Source organism: Pleurodeles waltl, chromosome 7 (genome assembly GCF_031143425.1).
Source record: "Pleurodeles waltl isolate 20211129_DDA chromosome 7, aPleWal1.hap1.20221129, whole genome shotgun sequence".
In the NCBI taxonomy this organism is placed as follows: Eukaryota; Metazoa; Chordata; class Amphibia; order Caudata; family Salamandridae; genus Pleurodeles; species Pleurodeles waltl.
Window position 1 is genome coordinate 674,214,837 of NC_090446.1, and position 22,156 is coordinate 674,236,992.

At 45.3% G+C, this 22,156-nt stretch overlaps 1 protein-coding gene across 2 annotated transcripts in view; it reads left to right on the plus strand.

The window, feature by feature from the left end:
• The window catches only part of PPP2R2B (protein phosphatase 2 regulatory subunit Bbeta), a 280,594-nt gene that overhangs the window by 247,205 nt on the left and 11,233 nt on the right, over positions 1-22,156 (plus strand). For both annotated transcript variants that reach the window (XM_069244673.1, XM_069244674.1), the window contains exon 6: positions 5,592-5,756. In XM_069244673.1, coding sequence (XP_069100774.1) covers positions 5,592-5,756 — 165 coding nt within the window. The remainder of the gene's footprint in view (positions 1-5,591; positions 5,757-22,156) is intronic.

Here is a 22,156-nt window from a genome sequence, read left to right on the forward strand (position 1 = left end):
TGAAAACACTTCATGTGCTCTCTGTCTTCAATGATCACTCAAGTTTATTCCTCCCAAAATGCATTTCTTTCTTGCAATCCAGAGGCCGAAGGCTCACCAGTGAGACTGAAAACACAGTTTCCTTCTTTCTTCCATGGCACGTGTTTAGTCCATCATCGGAAAGTTGTGAAAATGCTGATTGATATCCCTCAACCCCCCCCTTTTAAATAGCAGAGTCTGAAATCCCTTTCCAGGGGCTGAGGTGAAGTAATGGAGTCCTTGGATTTGGCCCTGGCAACGCTCTCCTGCCCACAGCGCCTCGCGGTGATTGAAGTGTGACATCTGAAGCCGCACACCACCACTGACCAGCGGCTTCCATACCAGGGCGTGATTGATGAAAACAATCAGGCACATTGATCTATAGGACTCTGGGCCCTTCCTGATTGACAGCACCCCTTCACCCCTAAAGCTACCACGGATCTCGCTATGGAAATATTTACGGCCGAGCTGAGCCTCCGCAGCTTGGCGCCAAGTCTTCAATTTGTGCTGCACTCAATTGAAAAATACTCCTGAGATCACCGAAATGGCATGCCGAAGGGTTATATTTCCCCACTCGCAGCAGTTTTCCATTTCCGGAGACTGGCGCAACAACAAACGTTTGCTGCGCAGCAGAGTGGATATAAAGAGAAACCAGAGTATCACAGTGAAAGCCTGTCAAAACCAACAAGCTCATGGTGAGGCGAATAACAAAAACAGTGGGAAAGCATCCACTGTACATATTTAAATGAGAACCCCCTGCCCCCCTCTACAGCCAGAACACAGGGTGTGCACGTTTGTGATTGTTGGTCATCATCGAGAACTTTGGATTACAAAGTGGTACAGCCTTTCAATTATAAAGTGATGAGAGTATTTGCCTGGAATCAAAACGGATCCAAAATGGAACCAAACTTTGAATGCCGTGTGTCTTGATTCAGGGATGAACTTCCTCGACAAATGGGGAATGGGATCTAGCAGTCACGTATTATACTGCGGAATACATCTTCTCTACTACACTGAAAAGGATGCATCTTGTAGTATGCATTCATTACTGTTTTTCACCAAGCTGTTTCTTAGAGAAACACCATACATATGATCCCCCCCCAATTGTTGTTGCTTCTTCGTGCCCATAAACCAGTGGACAGGTGTTCAGTGGTATATTGTTCCATCTGAAACACAACATTCATAGTTGGTCTGTTGGCACGGCTGGCACTAGAGCTCTAACCCACATAACCATCTGAATAAATGTAGTGTATGACATGGAACACCTAGTGTTTTAATGGTTTTCCAAAGGCTGAGAGTTCACCAGTATGTTTCACAGTCGAGAAGAGCATCCAGTACTTTGCTATGAGACGCCCAAATGGTGGTTGTCATTGAGTGCTGTTTTGTGTAAGGCTCTATCAGAGGGTTCCTTGGAGATGCGTTATTGTTTCTCGAGTCAAAGATAGTTATGTATGATGGTTCTGAGCTGTAAGGTTTACCAGCTGGCCTGTCTTGACATTCTGGTGGCTTTTGCTGGTTTCAGAGGGGTGACTGTCAGCGCATTTTCTGTTCCAGGCAGAGAAGTTGTGGACGGCCAGGTCGAGGTTGGTTGATGTGTCGGTGGTGTGGTGCTCAGAGCCTTCGTCCATTGGCTCTCAGTTACTTGTCCCCAGCTGCTGTGGGTGGTGCTTCGGTGCTTGATAATGAGGTGCTGGGTCTTGCTGATGATGAAGTGGACAATTGTGTAGTCGGTCCAGGAGAGTTCTGTGGTGTGGGTGAATTTGATTCTGTCGGTGGAGATGAAGATGGTGTTGAGGGTGTGTCGAGCTCTGGGAGTGGGTTTGGAGACTATTTGGGTGAGTCCAATTTTGTTGAGGTTCTCCAGTAGGGATGTGGAGTTGGCACCCATGGGGTCCTCGATGTGAAAGTTGAGGTTGCTGAGCAGCATGTAGTGGAGAGAGTAGATGGTGAGGGGTGCAATAATGCTGCTGATGGCATCACAGAAAGCTGGTCTGGGTCCTGCGAGGGTACCCCTTATGGTTATATTGGGGTCGATGTGTAGTAGGAAGTTAAGGTGCTCGATGATCGTTGTTGGGTCATTGTTCATGGTGGAGCATTGGATGGTTTCCATTATGGAGATTCCTTTACCATGCTTGTTGGGGCAGTCTCGGTGTATCATCTGATATCTGTCGAGGGTACCAGTGGCAGTGTTGGAGGTGCGGTTGAGCCATGTTTTGATGACGAAAGGTGACATCTGGGGATGGTGGTGTCCCAGATGTCTGTGGCATCTTTTCTGAGGGAGGGGGCGTTGAACAGGATACAGTCTAACGGCTCTGGGTTAGTGATGATTTCTGGGAGGTAGAGGTGTTGGGTCCTGTGGTGGTCCAGTGTGGCGGCAGGCGAGGGGTCCTTTGGTGGGGAGGCTGTGCAGCAGCAGGAGCCTTGGCATCTGGTGTTGAAAACCAGAACCTCCTCATCTGTGGCATAGTGTCCGATGGTGGGAGGACCAGAGGTCCTGGCACTGGGCACAGTCCAGGTGCAGACTGGCGTGCCTTTGGCACAGTCCTGCAGCGACCGCCATTAGGTAGGATGTGGAGTGTTAGGGGCGTGGGAGGTTGGGATGGGGAGCAGAGAAGGAAAGAAAACAGCAGGATGCAGGGGGCCTGAAGTGGGGGAAAAAGGCAGGAAGAGTGAAGGGGAGGAGGTGGGGGCCTGAACCAGGGAGAGGCAGCAGTCAGGAGGCAGCAGAAAGGCAGAAGGTGGTATGCTGCAAGCGCTATGTAACGCTTAGCAGTATGGTGCTGTATTGTGTAGGGATAGCTGGAGGGGCCTGCTAGCTTGAACAGCAGCTGTCTATCGTCGGCATAAATGAAATGCATATTCATCAATGAATGGATCCGGACAACAATAAGTACTAAATTAGGGAAACCGTTCTGCAGGGAGCATACCCCCTCTGTAGACTGGAGTACCAGGGTTATTTAAAGTAACATAAGCATGTTTTAAAGGATGGTAAACAAGCATCCAGGGCTGTATGGCTTGAGAGCGTCAGACACCAATATGGAAATTTCAAGAGAAGAATTATAATGCCGGCAATGAGTAGGTTCCGGATTCATCACCAAGATGAATGATGACAATTGTAAGGGAGCTAGGGTTGGAGCATTGAAGGAGGTCCAGCGCGGCAAACGTGCTGTGCAAAATACAGAGAAAATTGAAGATAAACAAGCATTGTTAACTTTAATCGGTCTTGATTTGTGTTTATACGTAAGAGCTCTGGTGTTTGTTGAGAGCAAAGATGTGCTGTTGGTCTATGCAATAATGATTGTGTAATGGGGTTATCTGCAAATAACAGTATTGTTATAGAGGTTGTATGACATTCTTAACGGAGCAAAGGCAGTGGTTAATTGTCACTGCCTAATATCTCTTGGCCCACTCCCTCCTCCAAAAACAAAACTCTCTATATTAGGGGGTTCTTTCTCCTCTCGCAGCACCAATTTCTCTTTTTGTTCATCAGAGTTCCCACCCCTCTCTTCAACTGTGTAATTTTTACATTCACCTTCTCTTTGGCCTCACCCGTGATTTTGAGGTTATTACACCAACATCACTAATATCTACATCCGTTTTGAGATCAAGCCAATCAGTATCTTACATTTGCAGCTGCACTACAAGAAAACAAGCAAAACCTGTTATCATTGTCCTCCCACCCACAAGCAGTTTATAAACTGGAAATCGACCTTACTTTACCCGCCTTTTTTCATCTGTTACCAGGTGTAAAATGCTGCAAAACAGTGAGTGTTCGGTATCTTTAATGCATTCTTCCATTTCTATGTCCAGAAGACAAGAATATGCATATTGGATTGTCATTTCTTTATATTCCAGTGTACCCTTCAAAGCCATCGATTATCTTTAATTGCCCCAACATTCATCAGCTGTTGGTAACAGTGCAAATCCAATTTGACATTTTTTTTAAATCATAAATACCCAGAGCTCATTTTTGAGCACCCCTAGTTAACTGAGGTTCTTCCATTCTTGATTGCATTTATCAATCAGATAGATGTATATATGTATGAAAGAATGGCTGTTGCTAAGCAGCATTACTAATTGTGAAAGACCAATTTTTATTTAAAGAACTACATTGCTACAATAGAAAAGAAGGAAAGGTACCTGTGAAACATGAAGAGTCATTAGCCACGCCCCAAGCAGGGAGCATCTCAGGCCTGCCAGCCATTGGCTGATTTTTTTTTATAAACAAATTTGTATTGCTTTTCATGAAAAACTTACAAAACACGAAAAGAACGCACTCAATACAGCCCTTACTTGTGCAGAAGGGGTTACCAAATCTGTTCTGCCTCTCCTTGACATTGAACACATGAGATTCTGCTGAAGTTATATATCGGAACCACACGGAGCGAAGGAAGAAAACAGGTACATACAATCGCAGATTCAATTTAAACCAATTAGACCCGTCCATTTCCCCCAGATCTTCACATGCTTGCGGGGGCACCCCCTTGATTCATACACCACTTTTTCTTGGGCTGCACATCAGTCCACTCCCCGCATCCACTTCTGGAGGGAAGGACCTCTGGCTGTGTTCCATGCGGCTGCAATGTATCTCTTTGCCACCAGTGTGGCCGTTCCAACGAATGCCGTTCCGCTCTAGAACCCTCCAGCTCCTCCAACGAGCCCAGAAGCACCATTTTGGGGGTCAGTAACTGTGTCTTCCCCATTGCTTTGTTCAGTTCCTGATTTATTTTCTCCCAATACACTTGGATCACAGGGCAGGACCATACCATGTGAAAGAAATCAGCTGGGCCCCTATAGTGGCTGGCTGGCCTATCGTTGGCCTTGCCAGGTTAGGTGTAGAAATACAGCATAAAGAAATAGGATTTCATAAGACGAACCATGCCAAGGAGTTGTTCTGTTGGGCAACAAAAAATACAAAAGGAAAACAGAATTGTACAAGCTTCTGGCCCACATCTGACACAGTTCAAGTTCAACCCATCTTTGCATAAACGTGGGACACTGCTCCCATGAAGCAAAATAAAAAAATTAATATATTAATTGTCATCTGCAATGCAGCACAATTGAGTGCTCTCCATAACTACAGAGGTCACATAGAAGGGGTAGAACAACATAGGTGGTGGTAGATAGCTTCTAAGAACATTCTTTGGACCTGCCTCTGGGGAGGCCTTTGTTACGCTACTGGTGCAATAGCTGAACTTCATTTTTTCATTAGTGGGGCACTGAGTTGCAAGGAACGTTCTCCTAAAGTGTCAGTAGCAAAAACAGAATTAAAGAAGAGCCTGGGACAGACTTGATGGGTCTAATGGATATTGCGATCATCACAATCTTTCTTTCCATAACCACGCCATGCTGAGCCTCAAGTCAGTTGAAAATCGCCGTTTAGGGCCCAGAAGCTCTGGTATCTTCAAATTTACCTCTCAGTATCACCCACATGAATGCAATACTTTTAAAGTCTCCACCTAATCAATGTTTTCTTTTGTACTAATTAAATCTGCTGCAGAGGTATTCTTAATTAGTAAGAGAGCATGGACAGCAACTGAGAAGTTATAAAACCCTTAACTCGTCTGCGTCAGACATTGTGGACATCAAACCTGCCAACATGGAAGAGCTGACAGAAGTGATCACGGCGGCCGAGTTCCACCCACACCACTGCAACACCTTCGCTTACAGCAGCAGCAAAGGGACCATACGGCTTTGCGACATGCGCTCCTCAGCTCTGTGTGACAGACACTCCAAATGTGAGTATCTAATGGAAAGTCTTTCTCTTCCTGATAAATTCGATTTTGCAAAATGTTATAACATTGTGTGTAGGTTGCTTTGAAGTGTAGTGAGAGTGTGAATGTAAAATGTGACTGTCACTGATATAGGAGTGAAGGTTGTCTTTTCAAAAGGATGTTGGGATGCTCTTTCATTGGTAACCAGGAGACTTACTATAGTGTGGTCTTTATATGGACTTCGAAAGCTGCCGTCCTCAACTTGGCCAAATTGTGTGACTCTGGAAAAATTCAAGTCTGAATTATTCAATAGTCACTATACTCATGTGCCAAGGAATGCTAATGTTGAGAGCTCCACACCATATAACCCTTCATCCAAAGTGTTGCAATGGGAATCTGAAACCTGGAGGGGAGCATGACTTTCTTGCTCAATGCTAGGAGGGTGCATAGAGATGTCTTACGGTTATAAGTGACCAGGGGGAAATCATTTCACCTCTGGTTAGGCACAAAGGTTTGTAACAACTGGAATATGGTTTTGAAAAACATCCTGTTTTTGAGATAGTTGGGGGCCAAATGGCCTATGTGTGAATCTTTTTCAGGATTCCAAGGGGAATATGCGTTACTGAGCCCAGAATGTGACAATTCAAGCCTATGACCACTGGCCTGCTGTACTGTCTCTTAACTTTACTATGAAGCCTAAAAGTGAGCACCATGTACAATATGTCAGCCTACGACTCTCAGGGGAGTGGAGTCGATCAGTCCAAGACTTACTTAGGGAGGTGTTATTGGGTTGGAGACTCAGAAAACAACAAAGAGCCTGTCAGCAATCCAGTCAGTGTCTTTGCTTAAAAAGGAAAAGTGCTTTACTTTTACACAAAACGCTACTCAGCACGTAAAGTTTAAAGGGCACTTCATATTACACCAGCAGTATCTTATATTTGGGTCACAATGTAGCAGAGGAACAGTTTCTGTTATACCCCATAGGACAGAAGTATTGTCCAAATGACCATTTAGCCCTATACAGGGAAACTCAGGGGAGTACACTCCACCACCTGTAAAGTGAAGCACCCCTTCATCCAGCGTTTGGATAGGTTTAAGAACCATAGTATAATAGTTCTCCTCCCTTCCTGGATTGCAGTTGTGTCATTCTTGGTGGAGTTCATGATGTACAGGCTGGGCCTTAGCTTGTCAACAATCAGTGGGGATTGCCACGGAAGAAGGCGTGCTCATTGCAAGGTCCATTAAGCAACGATCATCTGCTCACTGCCCCAGCCCAATGTTATCCCAGTCTGTGGTATGGGTGTCTGCACTCGGCCAATGAGGTGAGCAACAGCGGGTCCTGTCTGGCAGTGGAGTTGACTGCTCGCAGTCGGGTGAATCGTGCTTTACTGGATATATCTTGGGCCCAGACACAAGATCCGCCATCCCCAGGACCTCACCCCTGGTAACTGTAGTGATTTTCAGCACTGAGCAGTATCTTATTCTGATGACGGGTGACTTGGCACAGACCAGTTATATGAACAAGCCAAGTGTGAATTTGAGTCGATCAGTACCTCGCACTGCTAGGTGCTAGCTTCTCTTTAGAAGTAGAATCACTATTCCCAGAATTTACCAATCAATTATCTGCTGCTAATCTGAGCTTTGTCTGCTCTTTCTCCAATTCCTATATCTTTCTTCTTCTACAACCTTCCCTGTATTTCTTTCTGTCTTCCGAGGCCTATCTCCGTCTCTCTTCCTCTTCCTGGCAGGCCTACTTGGTTTTGCCCCCCTCGGGCTCTCTATACTTTACCTCCTGGTATTATTTAGCTAGAGTGGTAACTTGAGTTTCAGGGTGTCAGCGAACAGTAACACACTGAAAGGAAGTAATCCTGGGAAAGTGGGCATCAGTATCCCAGAGATGGATGCAGGAGACTCTCTAGGGAAAACACTTAAAAAAAGAAAAGCTAAGGGTCACTATGGAGGTCAGTCTAAAAGAAGCCTCCCCTTGGAGACTTTCAGAGGCCGCATTCATGACACTTGCCTCTGCACTGTCTTCGCCTTCTCATTTAGCCTTGGAGCGCTCTATCTTGCTTTTTCCCATTTGCTATCTGAGAAAAAGCCAAGCTGATTAGCTGTTATTAGCATTAGTTGGAACTATAATCTAGTGACCAACTGCCACTTGTCATCAATTATAGGAACTTCTTAAGGAGTCCTATTTCAGTTAGGAGTTGCTGAACTCAGATTGTAACAATCTGAGCTGGTTACCACTGGTATCCTGGGACCTAACTATACTACTGAGCCCAAAACGGAGCACGGAGTACACCCCTTTAGCACTTGACCCTCATTGGTCAAGTGCTAAACGAATGGACACCAGGAGTGGACACCATTTTCAGGCTGCTTCTGCTCATGCTTATTTTCGTGGGAGGCAAAAGGGTTGGTGAGGCGCGTGGCAGGGGATTGTGGGGTGGAGAACCAAAACAATATTTAGTAATACAAAAAATAAAACCTACCTTTTTCCACAGCATGCCGCCACCACACCACTCCATCCACTCCATCTTGCATTGCAGGCACAGGCTCCCAGCCTGCCCTGCGACCAATCCTGATGCTGAGCTATTGGTTTTGTGGCAGCTGTGCTGCATGGATGGCAGATCTTTTAAAAGTGCTATCAAAAGTTTTAAACAAACAGTGTTTTGACCCTGGAAGGTAAAATGACAGGCCAGTGAGGGGGCAACACAGACAAAGGGAGGGTGGGAGTTAAGAGGCAGCGTGGAAAATAGGAGAGTGGCGGGTGGAAGGGAAGAAGCAACATGAACAAGGTGGGGGTTGAGGTGGTAAGGAAGAAGCAACGTGAACAGAGGATCGGAGGGAAAAGGCAACACAAAGAAACACAGCAATAAAAATAAAATAAAAAAAGAAGCAGCACCACGACAGTAAGAAGTAAAAAAATAAGTATCTTAATTACAGCGCCAGCAGTGTAAGGACACTTATCAATTTGTACTTTGCCCATGTTCCTGAGGAAAAAAGAGGAAGCCAAGCCGGCACACACTGCCGAATTAGGAAGCAGAAAATACGAGTGACAGTGAAACCAACAAGTGGTAAGTAATGGGTGGGCTCCAACCCCTTGCTGTATGCAATATCTCTTGCAAGCAAGAATACCTGCAGCACATGCGCTTTCACAGGCAAGACGTAAAAAGGGAAGGGAGGGGCTTCCCCTTCTAACTATTAACCAAAGTGGGGGCACTAGGTTAGTTGCCCTTACAGTGACCAATTGGATGGCAAATGGCAGAAGAATTTCTCTGCACATCTAAGAGAACTTTTAGTTCCTTTCCTCCACACCCTAGTGTCTGACTCATTACCAGGAACCTCTGGAATATATATGAGGAGTCTTGCAACTCACATTCCTGTCTGGAACTCACTCCACCCTCCATCAAGGGCACCACTCAGAAAGTTCAAATGGACACACTGCACACACAACTTCAGCACAAAGAAGTAGCACTTCATGTGTTTCGTCTCTGTCCCAGATGGATGTAGTGAAGGACCAGGTTGCAGGGGAATTACAGACAAATGTAAAAGCAGAAGGTTGGGTTTGGCTCCCACCCCTGGCAAAACACAGGTAAAAAGATCTGTCCTGCCGCTTCAGTCATGTTGCCGCAACCACTTTTAACCCTTTTCAGCTTAGTGAGCTCATGGTAGTCATGCTCAATTAAAAGGAGGGTGCACGTGATGTGGTGCCCCCTTAGATCACTTAGCGCTGCTCTGGGTCACAATCTGTGATATGGGAAACTCTCAGTGTACATGCTTGACTCTTATGTGTGGTGAGTTGAAAGATAAAACCTACAGAATCTTGTACGGTTAACTCGGGATGGGTGCACATCCCCTCCAGAGACAGGCATCGGACCTTTTCCATCCCAACTCCTGGTACTTTACTTATCTGCATCTTTGCAATGGAATACATCTAACATACATATCAGTTTAATCACTCACCCTCCAACTCCTCCACACAGAGCCCTCCCCCGACACCCTCACATGCCAGCCAGAAGCCTCGGAATGGCTTTCAGCCGCCCCAACTCTCCTTGCTCCACAAGTCTTGGCTACTGTTGTACATCTCCATTGTCGAGGCACCACATATCACTAAAAACGACACAACTTTGTGTTCTTAATTCTGCCACCCTCTTGTTTTCTATCCTCCCCATTTTTCGTGACCTCCTCCACGGGCTTTTAACCAGCTGCTGAAGGTATGGGGATTTAGAAATCCCACTTTACTGATGGTATAGCATAGCTTAACATCTGGCCACATGCCCCACAAATGGGATTCCATGCGCCCATCAACTCAGTGTATCCGTTCTCGTGTACAGAGCCAAATTTGTGTTGCTGTGTCCCACTCATGCAAGCAGTTCTTCTAACAGAGGGTCGATCCTTCTGCCACTATCCAACCAGGTTCCAAGACTGCCTCTTTGCTCCTAGGTGACAGGAAGTAGCTGAAGGTCCAGCTACCATCCCAACCGTCATCAGTAAGGGTCTGTGTAGTAGCTATCGACCACCCATGCTCCACACAAAAGAGATGCGACTCTACTCAAGCTCGGTCTTCTCGCAGCCACTGGGGGCACAGTGCTTCATTGGTCTCCAAAAAGATTTGTGCTACGTCAATGACAACACATATATGCATTCATATACTCCAGATTTAAGACGTTATTGTAGGAAAAAGTAATCTAGACAAGGCAACTAAAGAAAATACAATGTATTTCATGGCACTATTTTGTTCACATATGTTTTGACATTATGCACACCATTTTCAGACGAACCCCGCATAGTGATTAGAAGCAATCCATTGTCTTCCGCCAGCTGTTTGAATGCCCCTGCGTTGCTAGGGAGTGTTGTTATTCGTCATGGGGACTTATTATTGGCTGTGCTCTGTTACATTCGTTTCAGTGGCATGTGTCAGCTTGTGATGTTTGATCATTTGTAGAAGACGCAGCGCGCGCCCGTCACTTGCTGTACATCTGCCCTTCATCAAGGTTTGTTGTTGGGTCAGATGCCCACCGGGGAAGATATTGACCTTTGTCAAGCGGACACATTTGACTTGTGGGTGGAGACGGCGTCCGAATGCAGTCCCTTCTGTACACATCCCGGACAGCGCCGTCCCCTTGTTCCACAGTAATTTAATTGTGCAGCGTGGTGCATGTTGGGGTCAGAAACAAACGTATGAGGGCTTGACACGTGGTTGAGGACAACCCAGGAATGTGGGTCCTGTGTGACCTACAGTTATGAGTTCAGGTTTCAAGGAAGAGTTATAAGACATTGGAAACACGAATAAATGAAATTCATAATCGAGCAAAGACTAAGCACGCAAAAGGACTTAAATCAAAATGTATTACAAGGAACCAAACTTGGACTTCTTCAAAAAAATATTTACCCTATTGTAAATTCATTTCACTTATAAATTACTACCACCTCCAGAGATGCCCTCAAATGTTCTAGAACTTAGACCTTGATCCCATTCGTTGGTATTAATTTTTCTCCAACCCCATCTTTTTTTTTTTTTTACATAATCATTCAAACAATGAAAGTGGATGTTCATGTCTGAGCGATAAGAGTACCCTACAAGGGAGCCAAAGAAAATGTGTTTCTTAACAAAGGAATTATTCTTCACTTAAAAGATCTGACAAAGACCAAATAGAACAACCAAAATCAGGAGCTCAGACTAAAGTGCCGACCCACAAATTCCCTAAGAGGGATAAAGGTAAGCTAGAAGGTGTATCTATCATGTTTGGTTTGCATCGGTTCCCATGCCTGAAGCCACCTTCAGAGAAGCTTGACAGATGTACAGTAGGCAGGTGCGGCTTGCGGGAGGGAAAAGGGGCTGGGTGGGGGGGAGAGAACCCCAAAAAATATTAAATAATACAAAACATAAAACATACCTTTTTTTCCGCGCTGCTCTGTGGTGCATTGCAGGCACAGGCTCCCATCCTGCACTGTGGCCGATCCTGATGCTGCTCAGAGCAGACTGGGAGCCTGTGCCAGCTTTCTCCAGCCCGGCAACACAGTGCCGGGATGGACAGAGCGCAGTGCGCATGTGTGCTTGGCTGGTCCGAAGCAGCCGGCCTAACATGCGCACTGAGGGGGAGTGTTGTGCACTCCCCCTTTGTCCCTGTCACACCCATGTCAATGCCTCTTTCATGGTAAAAACACAATAAACAGTTTATTACGTTTTTACTATTGAAGTTTTGCAGCTGCTGCTGCTGGCGAGGGGTGGTAGCGACGCTCCACCGCCATATCGAAGGAGCCGCCCCTGGCAGTAGGGGTCCTTACAGGCAATCACCAATCTCTTTAGGAAATCTCCCAGTTTCCCCTAAAACTCTGATTCAACTCTGCGCCTGTAAGGAAAGTTTGCATCAGACCATTGCTTCCAAAAAGCCAAGAAGAGTTGACCTCGTCAGCCATATGGAAAGCAGGCTAAAACGCCAGTGCTTGCTGTGATGACACGTCCACCGTCTAGGGACTTGGTGCAAGCTTCAAGAGACGTTTAATTATTGAGTGTGGTAATGTACAACCAAACAGCAGACTTACCAACTCCCATGTAATGAAGCATGAAATAGAAGTGTCTTCTCCGTGACGCGATCACAGGGTTTTCAAGCTCTCTCTACTTAGTGTCAAGGATTGAAACATTTTGTAGCAGGTCTGAGTTGTTTACACACAAAATGTTAGGAATGGTTCCCTTGCCCTGGCTGTTTATGATAGAAGTGGCACACTCTTGACACATGGTGTGTACCTCACGACAGTTTAGATTAAAGCTGGATTCATTTTTGGTACGTGAAGGCAAACCATCTCTGTCACTGTCCTTTGTTCCTCGGTGGCTCTCTCCTCCCACCTTCACTGCCACTCCCCAAAGAACAAGTAAGCAAGATCAATCTGACCTCCCCCCTGACATTTCATATTGATTTTCCCAATGCTCCTGAAAGCACTGGCTTCACTCAGCCGCAGCCCGCCAGATGCGCGCACCTCCATTCTGACAGTTCATCAAAGTTCAAATGAAGAGTAGTGTTGACATTCATGGATGAGTCCTCGGAGGCTGACATTTAATAACGTCAGCACTGAATAAAAATGCAAAGGCCATAGGAGAGGGGGACTCTAAGCTCAGATCTTTGTGTTGGAGTTGACGGCTCACTCACCTCTAGGTCGTCAGCTCAAATTTGATTCAATATGGCGGTGGACAAGTCATTTGGCATTAGGTGAGCTAATGGCGGCCTTTAGCGGTAGATGGAGAAGTAAGACCACTTCCTACTCAACACTCAGCGTGTCCTGAATCAATTGGTGCACGTAATACTGATTGTGTTGCAGGTGGTGCACTTAAAACCAAAGCCTGTGATGGGAAGGCCATATTCGAGGAGTAAGGAGAATGTTCTTAGCATCCGTAGAGCCAGACATATGTAGGCGATGTCAGAAAGTGCTCATTTCCCATTGGAGGTCTTCCCAATACAGCACTGGGGCACGTCAGAGCCAGCGTCAAAGCAGAGCAGGTGCTGATGGAGAGGACTTTCTAACTTGAAGCTCACAGTTTTGGCACGGTCGCCATTTTAAAACAGAATATTTACAATAAATAACAGCAAAGATAAAATTACATTGTTATAGTACTGCAACAGCAATCCATGAAATAGAAAGGCAAGTGTCACGTAAGTGGGGCAGAGGAAAAATCCTGAAATAGTCACGTCTAGTGTGCAAATGACTTCTGACGTTCATACCTATCAGTAGCTGTAATCCAACACTGGCACTCACGTTTGCTCCTGAGTGCATCCTACGACAGTCAGTTCTTGCCAATGCTGATTGGTAAAAACAAAGTTCTGATCCCATTCTCATGTACGCCAGTGGTACAAAATTTTCAGCATAGCACATGCTAATACTCGAATGATCAAAGTTAGACCCGCAACATATTTTGTGCAAAAGCCCTAAGCCAAATTAAGGCATTTGTGTTCTGCAATGAAAAAACTTGCATCCTTCGCAAGAGAGCGTCTGAGAGGTGTGGTGCACGGTACAAACAGTCACTCACCCACGGCCAAAAATCCGCATTCAGGCATGTTGGTCATTCACCAATAAGTTGCAAACACAATAACTACGTATGTGTACAACATTTTAGGGCTCTCTTATATGTAACACACTCGAGAGTCCAATTTAAATAGGAACATTTCCATACCTCACAAAGATTTTGACTCAGTGGCGTAATGAAACCTGAGGGGGCCCCCTCCGAACTCACTTTGGAGCTCTCAGGCCAGAGCACTGTGCTGAGGGTGGCCCCTTGTGCTCGCCAAACCAACCTCCCCCTCCCCCCCCCCATTATGCGGGGATGCGGGGGCCTTTGTTACACCACTGTTTTGGCTTGCTATGTAAATAAAGCAAATAGATAAGCCAGAAAGGAATCCAGGCCTTGCAGGGAAAGCACTATGTAAATATTAATGAAATACAATACACAGCTATCATTCAGGGGTGGTGTAATATTGAACCCCTGAGATAACCACGTCTGTGCAAGCTCAAACCAGGCGTTCTCTTCACCAACACACCACACCACCACAATGCCCTCACCAGGCCCTTCTTTCTGTTCTTTCGGTTTGTCCTCTGGGGGGGCTGCATCCAGAGACTGCAACAGTGGCATAACGAAAGTGGAGGTGGCCTCCCTGCAAAGAACATGAAGGGGGCCCCCTCTGGACTCACTCAGGCCAGGTGCTCTGGTTACGGGTCCCCCTGGAGCTCGAGCACCCCCGCACTGCAGAGGTCGCGGGGGCCTATGTTATGCCCCTGCTTACCACTCGTGCTGACAGCCGGTGGAGAGTGGACCATGACTTTGTGGGTGGTGGCTAAGGATAGAGGGACTGGAATTGTGCTGCAGGGAAGGACCAAGCTATTGGGCTTTGTTAACAAAATTAGGTGGCAAAAAGTCAAATTGTGTAGCATAAAGTGGTCTGTTCTCATGCAGTATTATTTTTGCACTATTTCCAATTTAACACATATTAAACCTGCCTGGTCAAAACCTTCACCTCCTTAGTTCAAGTTAAAAACTTGAATACAGCAATCAACAACTGAAAGTCGACCACCTTTGCAAAGGCTTTGCCACCAGGAGCCACTTTTTCAGTAACCTTTGAGCCCCTTGCAAATTCTGTCAAAAGCATAGTTTCTTTACCTAAACCTATACAGTGGGTGATGCAGTATGTGGCAAGTGGGATAAATCCTTAATTAAGCAGAAAACAATGCATGCGCAGGACCACATCATACCAGTGGTCCTCGCTCCCATTATGGCCTATTGCGATCGTAATACCGCTGACAGGATATCTACCACACTCTAAATCAGGCCCTACTTGTGTTATGGGAAATGCTTTGACAATAAATTGTGTGTCACCACATCAGAATTCTGGCTGACGAGTTTCATGTGTGGAAAATGGAATCAGGCGCTTTGGAGAGCAGATGACTTTTCCCAGCCGGGACTCCCTCCTGCATATTGGAAATCACTCCAGTCTCGAGCGATTATGCAGATCCTGTGGAAAGCCCTAGTACGGTCATGTCGTGAGATATATTCCATCGCAGCGTCCCCTTCGATTTCTCTCTCTTAATACCGGCAACGCGCAGACGTTGTCAACACTCCACAGATCAGAATAATTTGGTGTTCGCTTAGCAAAATCTTGGCCTAGCATTTTAGTAAACAGCATTTTGTGAAACATGGGAAATCTGAAGCTTAATTTTGTCATGGTCGCTAAAATAACCTATTTCTGCTTTTGCATGGCATAGGTCTGAGAAGCTGAGGTAATGCATTAGTAATGTGAACATTTTGGAAAAAATGACGGCTCCTGAAATATGCTGGAAAGCTATGTCTTATATGAAGGTGGTTACCTAGCAACAGAGTTTTGCATGATTAGCAGGCACCAAATCCTAGGACAAGTATTGCGACATATTTTGCTTATTCCTTTTAGTTTCGTTGTTTTAAAGATTTTCCAAAATGAATCCACAGTTTGCCGTTTTAAATTGTATCATAAACATTGTACTGTACCATGTTTGCTTCCAAACAGCCTGGCCTAGATGTGTGTGTGTGCGTGGGAGGTGCGTGTGTGTGGGTGGGGGCGCGTTCTCCATACATGTTTACATGTTTCTTAAAGGTGGGAGTAGCACTCTGCAAGTTTTGTCAATATTTCCCCTCTGTGCGTTTTTTCAAGGCAGGGCTACAAATCTGCAGTTTTTCAGAGCAGTATTACCAACAAAAAAACAGCATATTTTTCACAAGGGTACCTGTCCTTTGTTTTCAAAGCAAGAGTACTTGGCTGCATATTTTTCACGACTAGACCACCTCTGCACAGTAGTTCAAAGTCGAGGTACTAATGTATATATCTTCAATGCTGGAGTATATCTTTGCTTTTCAAGACAGGTGCTCCTTTGCATGCTTTTTCGAGGCCACGCTCCCTCTGTGTATTTTATTATACATTTCTGCGTGTTTTTTTTTTTTTTGAAGGGTGGAGTACCGTTTTGCATCCTTTTCAAGATGGCTGTTCTCTGTACATTTTCTCAAGGCTGAAACTCCTCGCTCCGCATCTTATTTCAAAGTGGGACTGCCTGTCTGCAGATATTGGAGTCACGTCCACGTGGTATGCGAGAGGTTGTTTTGAAATCCATTAAATCCTGGTCCTGTTTCCGATGGTCCATTCTCTTTCTAGGGTGCTGGGGCCTCAGGCAGGAACATAGCTTCCATTGGTAAAACAGGTGCCATGGCTCCAGGGGAGACTGAACCCTTATTATTGCTGTGTTTTCTAATTCATACAGGAGACAGAGGGTCCATTATCTTACTTGCAGTAGGGCCCATGACCCGTGCCACTGGAATTAATGTGACATGAGAGGGCCAAATTATGTAGCTGGGTTGAGTAAATCATGTGGCAAGAAAAGGCAAATGATGTGCCATAATGCAGATCATTTTGTAACTGTATCACTTCATTACTCCGTTTGAGTTAGAAACATTTTTTTTTATTAAATCTGCATATTATGCCGCAGATGAAGGGCTGCGTGGCAAATGTGCAAAGCTGTAATTATGGGACAATTGCTGCAGCCGCACAATCGTATCATTCAGTGGCCCTGCCTGGGACACACAGACTATGCTACTATGCTTGAGGCACCCAGAAACTTATAGAACCATGGCCCACAATGCAGTTTGCCTTTAACTTGATGATTGAAATTGATCAATTCGTCACTGGGATGTGATATCTGATGCATCAAAGCACAAAAGGAAGTGGCACTTCCCTGCCACTATTGCAGTCTGGTTTGCATCATCTGTGGGAAGGCAGAAAACTACTTTTTGCATTATCACGTGGCCCTCACCAAGATGATGTCAACATCACCTCAAGAACGAATTTCCCAGTGAAACGACTTGGTGAACAATCAAAAGCATTGATTGTCAATTTTCTTTTCCCGTTTTAATGGCCAGAAATAGAATCTCCAAGGTGGGCTTTAGGCTTTCAGTATTAGCAACCTCCAAATACACACCTAGTCTAGAGAGAAAAACGAGTTTGATGCTAGAATGAAATGCAGAGCTATAGAAGTTGGCAACAGACATAGTAAACACACATTACTATGGAAATTACTCGTCATTGTGGAACCTTTGTCCCTGAGGAAATACATATCAGTTGCATATCTTTTTGACCCACCCGAAAAGGATCGGAATAGTAAATTGTTCCAGAATTAGTAAGCAGGTCCAAGATGCTTATTTTCAAGCTTGCAGCTGGTCTCAAGTACCAGCATTTCCAACAAGGTTTTCCTTGCTCATCATTTGTTCTACAGTGAAGTATTTTGTGGCTACCTCCTACCTTGTATGTGATCCTTCCTAGCGTCATATGTAGGCCACACTCAATTTTCACTGGACAGAGTAACCATAAGTTCAGGGAATAAGACAGGAGTGGATGCTTGAGGGAGTGAGTACGATGGAGCAAATGATTGTGCACTAATGTATCACTTTCAGCGTGCAAGTGAAAGGGGATATTACTTTACAGAGTGTACAGCTTCTAGGTCCTGCCGCAGTATACAAAGTGACATAAATGGCAGGAAATGTGATTTAGTGGCTAAGCTGCCGACAATGGAGCTTGAGGATCTGAGTTTGAATGTGACGTCAGCAATTCATTGAATATCACTTTGTGATTCAGAGCAAATCACTTTGTCTCCCTGTGACTGCAACGATAAGTAAATGTACCTGTGCAATTTAAAGATGCATATAGCTACTTGATGTACACAATCTTGTATCGTCTCCTACAAACCCCATAACATCCTCTAAAAAAAGCTGTTCTCTTCTTAATACGAAGCATAGAGGACACAGCGCCTGCCAACATTGTTTCACAAATCCCCATGTGTTTCTATTCAGATGTGCGTACAAGAGCCCATTGCAATGTCTTTTCTATATATTTGAAAAGAAATCAATCTGCCTGACAAGCTAATACCCTCACTCAGAAGCTGCCATATTGGCACAAAGCTAAGCGCCCGCACCCTTCCTCTGTGAATCCCAGTTATCCCCAGCACATTTTCTTTATGCTGGATCTTGGCAAACGAGGATTTGATTTTCTAGGCAGAAACTTCTCCTATTTTGCATCGCAGCATGTGGAGAGGACAGGTGGGAGCCCCCTGGCCTACAGGCAAGAGGTGCATTCTACCAGAGTTTAAAACCAGCCACCTGATCAATAAGGATTATTGTTAGGGCACACATGCCGGCAGTCTTCTGAATTCACTGATCTTGTAAATCCTGGTTCTCCTTGCACTTTTCAACAATCCGGAACAAAAGCAGGGGCTCCAGAGACTCTGGAATGTTTTTTGCATCTGGAACAGCATACACTCAACACAGCAGAGTCCCTTCAACCCCATTGACCACACCTTTCGTAGTCCTTGAAGCCGGTAGACACTGTTGCAAAGCCTCTTCAGGACTTGTTTCCTGGTGAACACCAGGACACTGATACTGGCACTGTGTCAATTACATCGGTTCCTGCATGGAGAACTCTCTACCAACCAGTGGCATAACGAAACTTGAGTGCCCCCCCCTGCAAAGTACTTGGAGGCCCCCTTCCAGACTTCCTCACGAGCTCTCAGGGACCGTGTTGAGGGAGCCCTATGGAGCTCACTCCCCGCACCACGGGGGCCTTTGTTACTCCACTGCTACCAACCAAACATCCAGCTCCAGTAGTCTCATCAAAGTAAATGCAGTAATGAGGAGAAAACAGTCCTCACCCTCGTCTAATAAGGAAGTATTCCCAGCTCCCACTGCTTAAGAAAGGGGGTCATATACCCTCTAAATGTCTCCATAAGCAGGATTTGAATCCACCTTGCCTGCATCTTATTGGTAATCAAAAAGAGTAGCTATTAGAGCAGTGCCTGCACTTGGCATCGCAGAGGGATGCACTGCACTGAAGCTGCAGCGTATCACCAGGGGTGGCGAAGGAGCGTCGCCCCCCTGGCTAGGCCGGGAGATGAAAGATAAAACGATATTTAATTATTGTTCTAGCTTTCATCTGCTGGCTCAGTCAGCAGTGTGTTCAGGGTGGGGCTGGGCTGTGGGAGGGGAGAGTGCACTAAGTGCACATGTGTGTTTGGCCGGCCATCTCGGGCCGGCCAAACACACATGTGCACTTAGGTTTCTCCAACACAGCTGTATACGCATCCGGGCTGGAGAAACAGCACAGACCCCAGGCTTGTGTCTGAACTGCACTTCGAGCCATTCAGACCAATCCTGACGCTGCTTACATGCTATGTTTAGCACGGAAGCAGTGCCAGGATTGCTGGGGAACCTGCGTTTTTTTATTTTATTATTATTATATTTTTTTATTTATCACAATATCTTCTTTTAGCTATATTGAGTTCTGCTATGGGCTGCTAACTAATGGTGCACTGCAACACACAAGATCTTTTCCCCTTCCCTCTGTGATCAGTTGATCCTCTCTAGAAACCAGGGCATTTTCTAAATTAAGTGAAATTTGTCAGTACAGGTGCTGAAAAATATGGAATTGTCCTGGTAAAGCCAGGTCGCCTGGTCACCGTACCAATAGAGAATGACTTTTAGATAGTGCTTTTGCTGCAATATGTTGTTGTGGGACAACAAGGCTTACCAGCACTTTCAGCACCGTGCCTTTTATAACAGGGATTGGCTTCTCAATAAACCCTGACAGGACAAATTTGAAATTACATTTTGCTGGAGGTCTCCCAGGGGGAGTCAGGCAGGCACACCTAATACCTAGGTAATTTTGAGCAGACGAAATTGTCTGTGTTCCAAGATTACCTTTTTCCTCGCCTGTAAATTCAGTGCAGCACTTGTCAATCCAACCAGCAACCATTTTCAACCTGCAAAGACGTCCTGTGGTCCCAGTGGAGGCCGTGAGGAGCGGCAACCTTTGCCCAACATGCTCCTCCCTATCAACACCAACCGAGTGATTGGCTGTTATTAGGTGATGATGGCGGTATCATCATGTGGTCCGTTGCCATGGTGCCGTGAGAGCTAGGCACCGCATGGATCTGCCAAGCTAAGTATTCTACATGCTTGTCTCTCATAACAAGCCGCATCACTGAGCTTATTGCTCTACTGCAAACACTGCCAGGAAACTTAAATAAACAGTGAAATTAAATTGTCTAATGCAACATTTGTTGAAGTGCTGCTCGTTCTCACATAGCATGTCAGAGTCTTCATTAGAGGAAGAGGAATTCTACCACAGATTCTCTCCAGTGCAGGGTTCTCTGATTCTGTCGACAGCCTACTCCTGTTGCTTCGTGCATTATAATTCTACTTCCACCTAGATCTCAATAATATTTTTATCTAACCCTTAACATTATTTAGTCTGTTGGACTCACAACAAATATTTCTGTCTTCAGATTCTATCCATGTATGTAGGTAGCATTACAGGACACGGCCATCAGGAAAGAAATGTAACAAACTTACTAAGAGTTGACTGTGATCAACATCTCTGAGAAGAAATGGATGGCGATTAATTACTTAGCCACGTAGCCTGGGAGCGGGCGGTTCTCTGTCTATTTTTCTTTTTTTGTCCTTTCTTCGATGGCACTTGCTATGAACAAACTTTTTCAAGCGATCACTCAAGCCAATGCAGCCACTTATATGAAATATTTCTCTGTGAATGCAGTAGGAAATGCACATTATATTTCTATACCAAGTCCCTGTCGGCACATTGCTTTAAATGGGCAGGTACTGTCGGGTACTGAGTACCTGCACTTGTTTAATTTTAATGAACTGCTCGCCCGTGTTTTTTTTTCAACGGTTGGTATCATTGCTTATGGCTTTATTACCATCATATTAAATTTAGACCGCTTTCTGAAAAGGATTCTTGTAAAATGCGTATTAGAAAATCCCCCGAAGAATCCCAATGTACACTTTTCCTGCTGTTCACTTAGGGATTTGCCATTCTTCTTGCATGCTTAGGGCTTCACTAGGGACCCTAAGGCAGGCAAAATATATATCACTGGCGCCCAGGACACCAGTCTCTGTGCCACGAGGGATCCCATGGATTGTGTGATGCATTGGGAAAAAGCAATGTTGTGTAATTAGTTGTGTGTAATTCGTGAGCTGTCGTTTGTCGTTGTTACTGTGAAAGGATAAAAAAAAAAATATGGTTATTCATTTCTAAACCTCGAGGTGCTGCATGCGTGTTGTTAGCCGTCGAGTTAAATATACTGGAAAAGGTGAAGGAAGTAATTGCCTCGTGAAGCGGACGATTTACTGAGTGCAAACCACTAAATATCGAGCCAACCGACAGATGCGCATTTTGACAGTATTCACAGCCCAGCTGGGGGTGATTATTTCTGTTTTTTTTTATTTTTACAAGCCGCCGTTCACCGCAGTTCCCGCTGACTGAGAAAGGTTGAGCCTGTTTGCGCCGCAAGAAACATCTTCTCCGATTTGTGTAGTTATCAGTCACAGGGGTACCCCAGGCCTTCTTCACCGTGACACAGAACTCCAGTGAGGTGGACTACACTGCCCAACGACATGCACGTCGTCAATTCAACAAACGATCCCTCTGAGCCCAGTGCCTGGCGATTCCTCATTTGGCAGCGTTCATTTATCGCGCGACCATCCTAGGGATTTTTTTCGCCACCCAAGCACTAACTAGATAGCTGAGCCTGAAATCATAAGAATTTCAGGTATTGGTCTTTTTATTTATAGAAAAAGCGGCTATTCTCGAAAGGTCAATCTGGCAGTAATAGCTCGTAAAGCGATATCGAGGCGTTGTTGGTAAGATGTGTTTCTCGAATGAAGCCATGTTTTCATTTCTTTTGAGTGGGTCACCATAGAAAAGAACTAACTCCTCGGCCTAATTTTTACCCATTCACTTAGTTTAAATATTTTGATTATATGGCATTTTGTCTTGAAGAAGAAGAATTTTGAGCATCAGTTGGCGAAAAATTGGACTGTTAGGACTAAAGTGTTTCTATGAAAGACG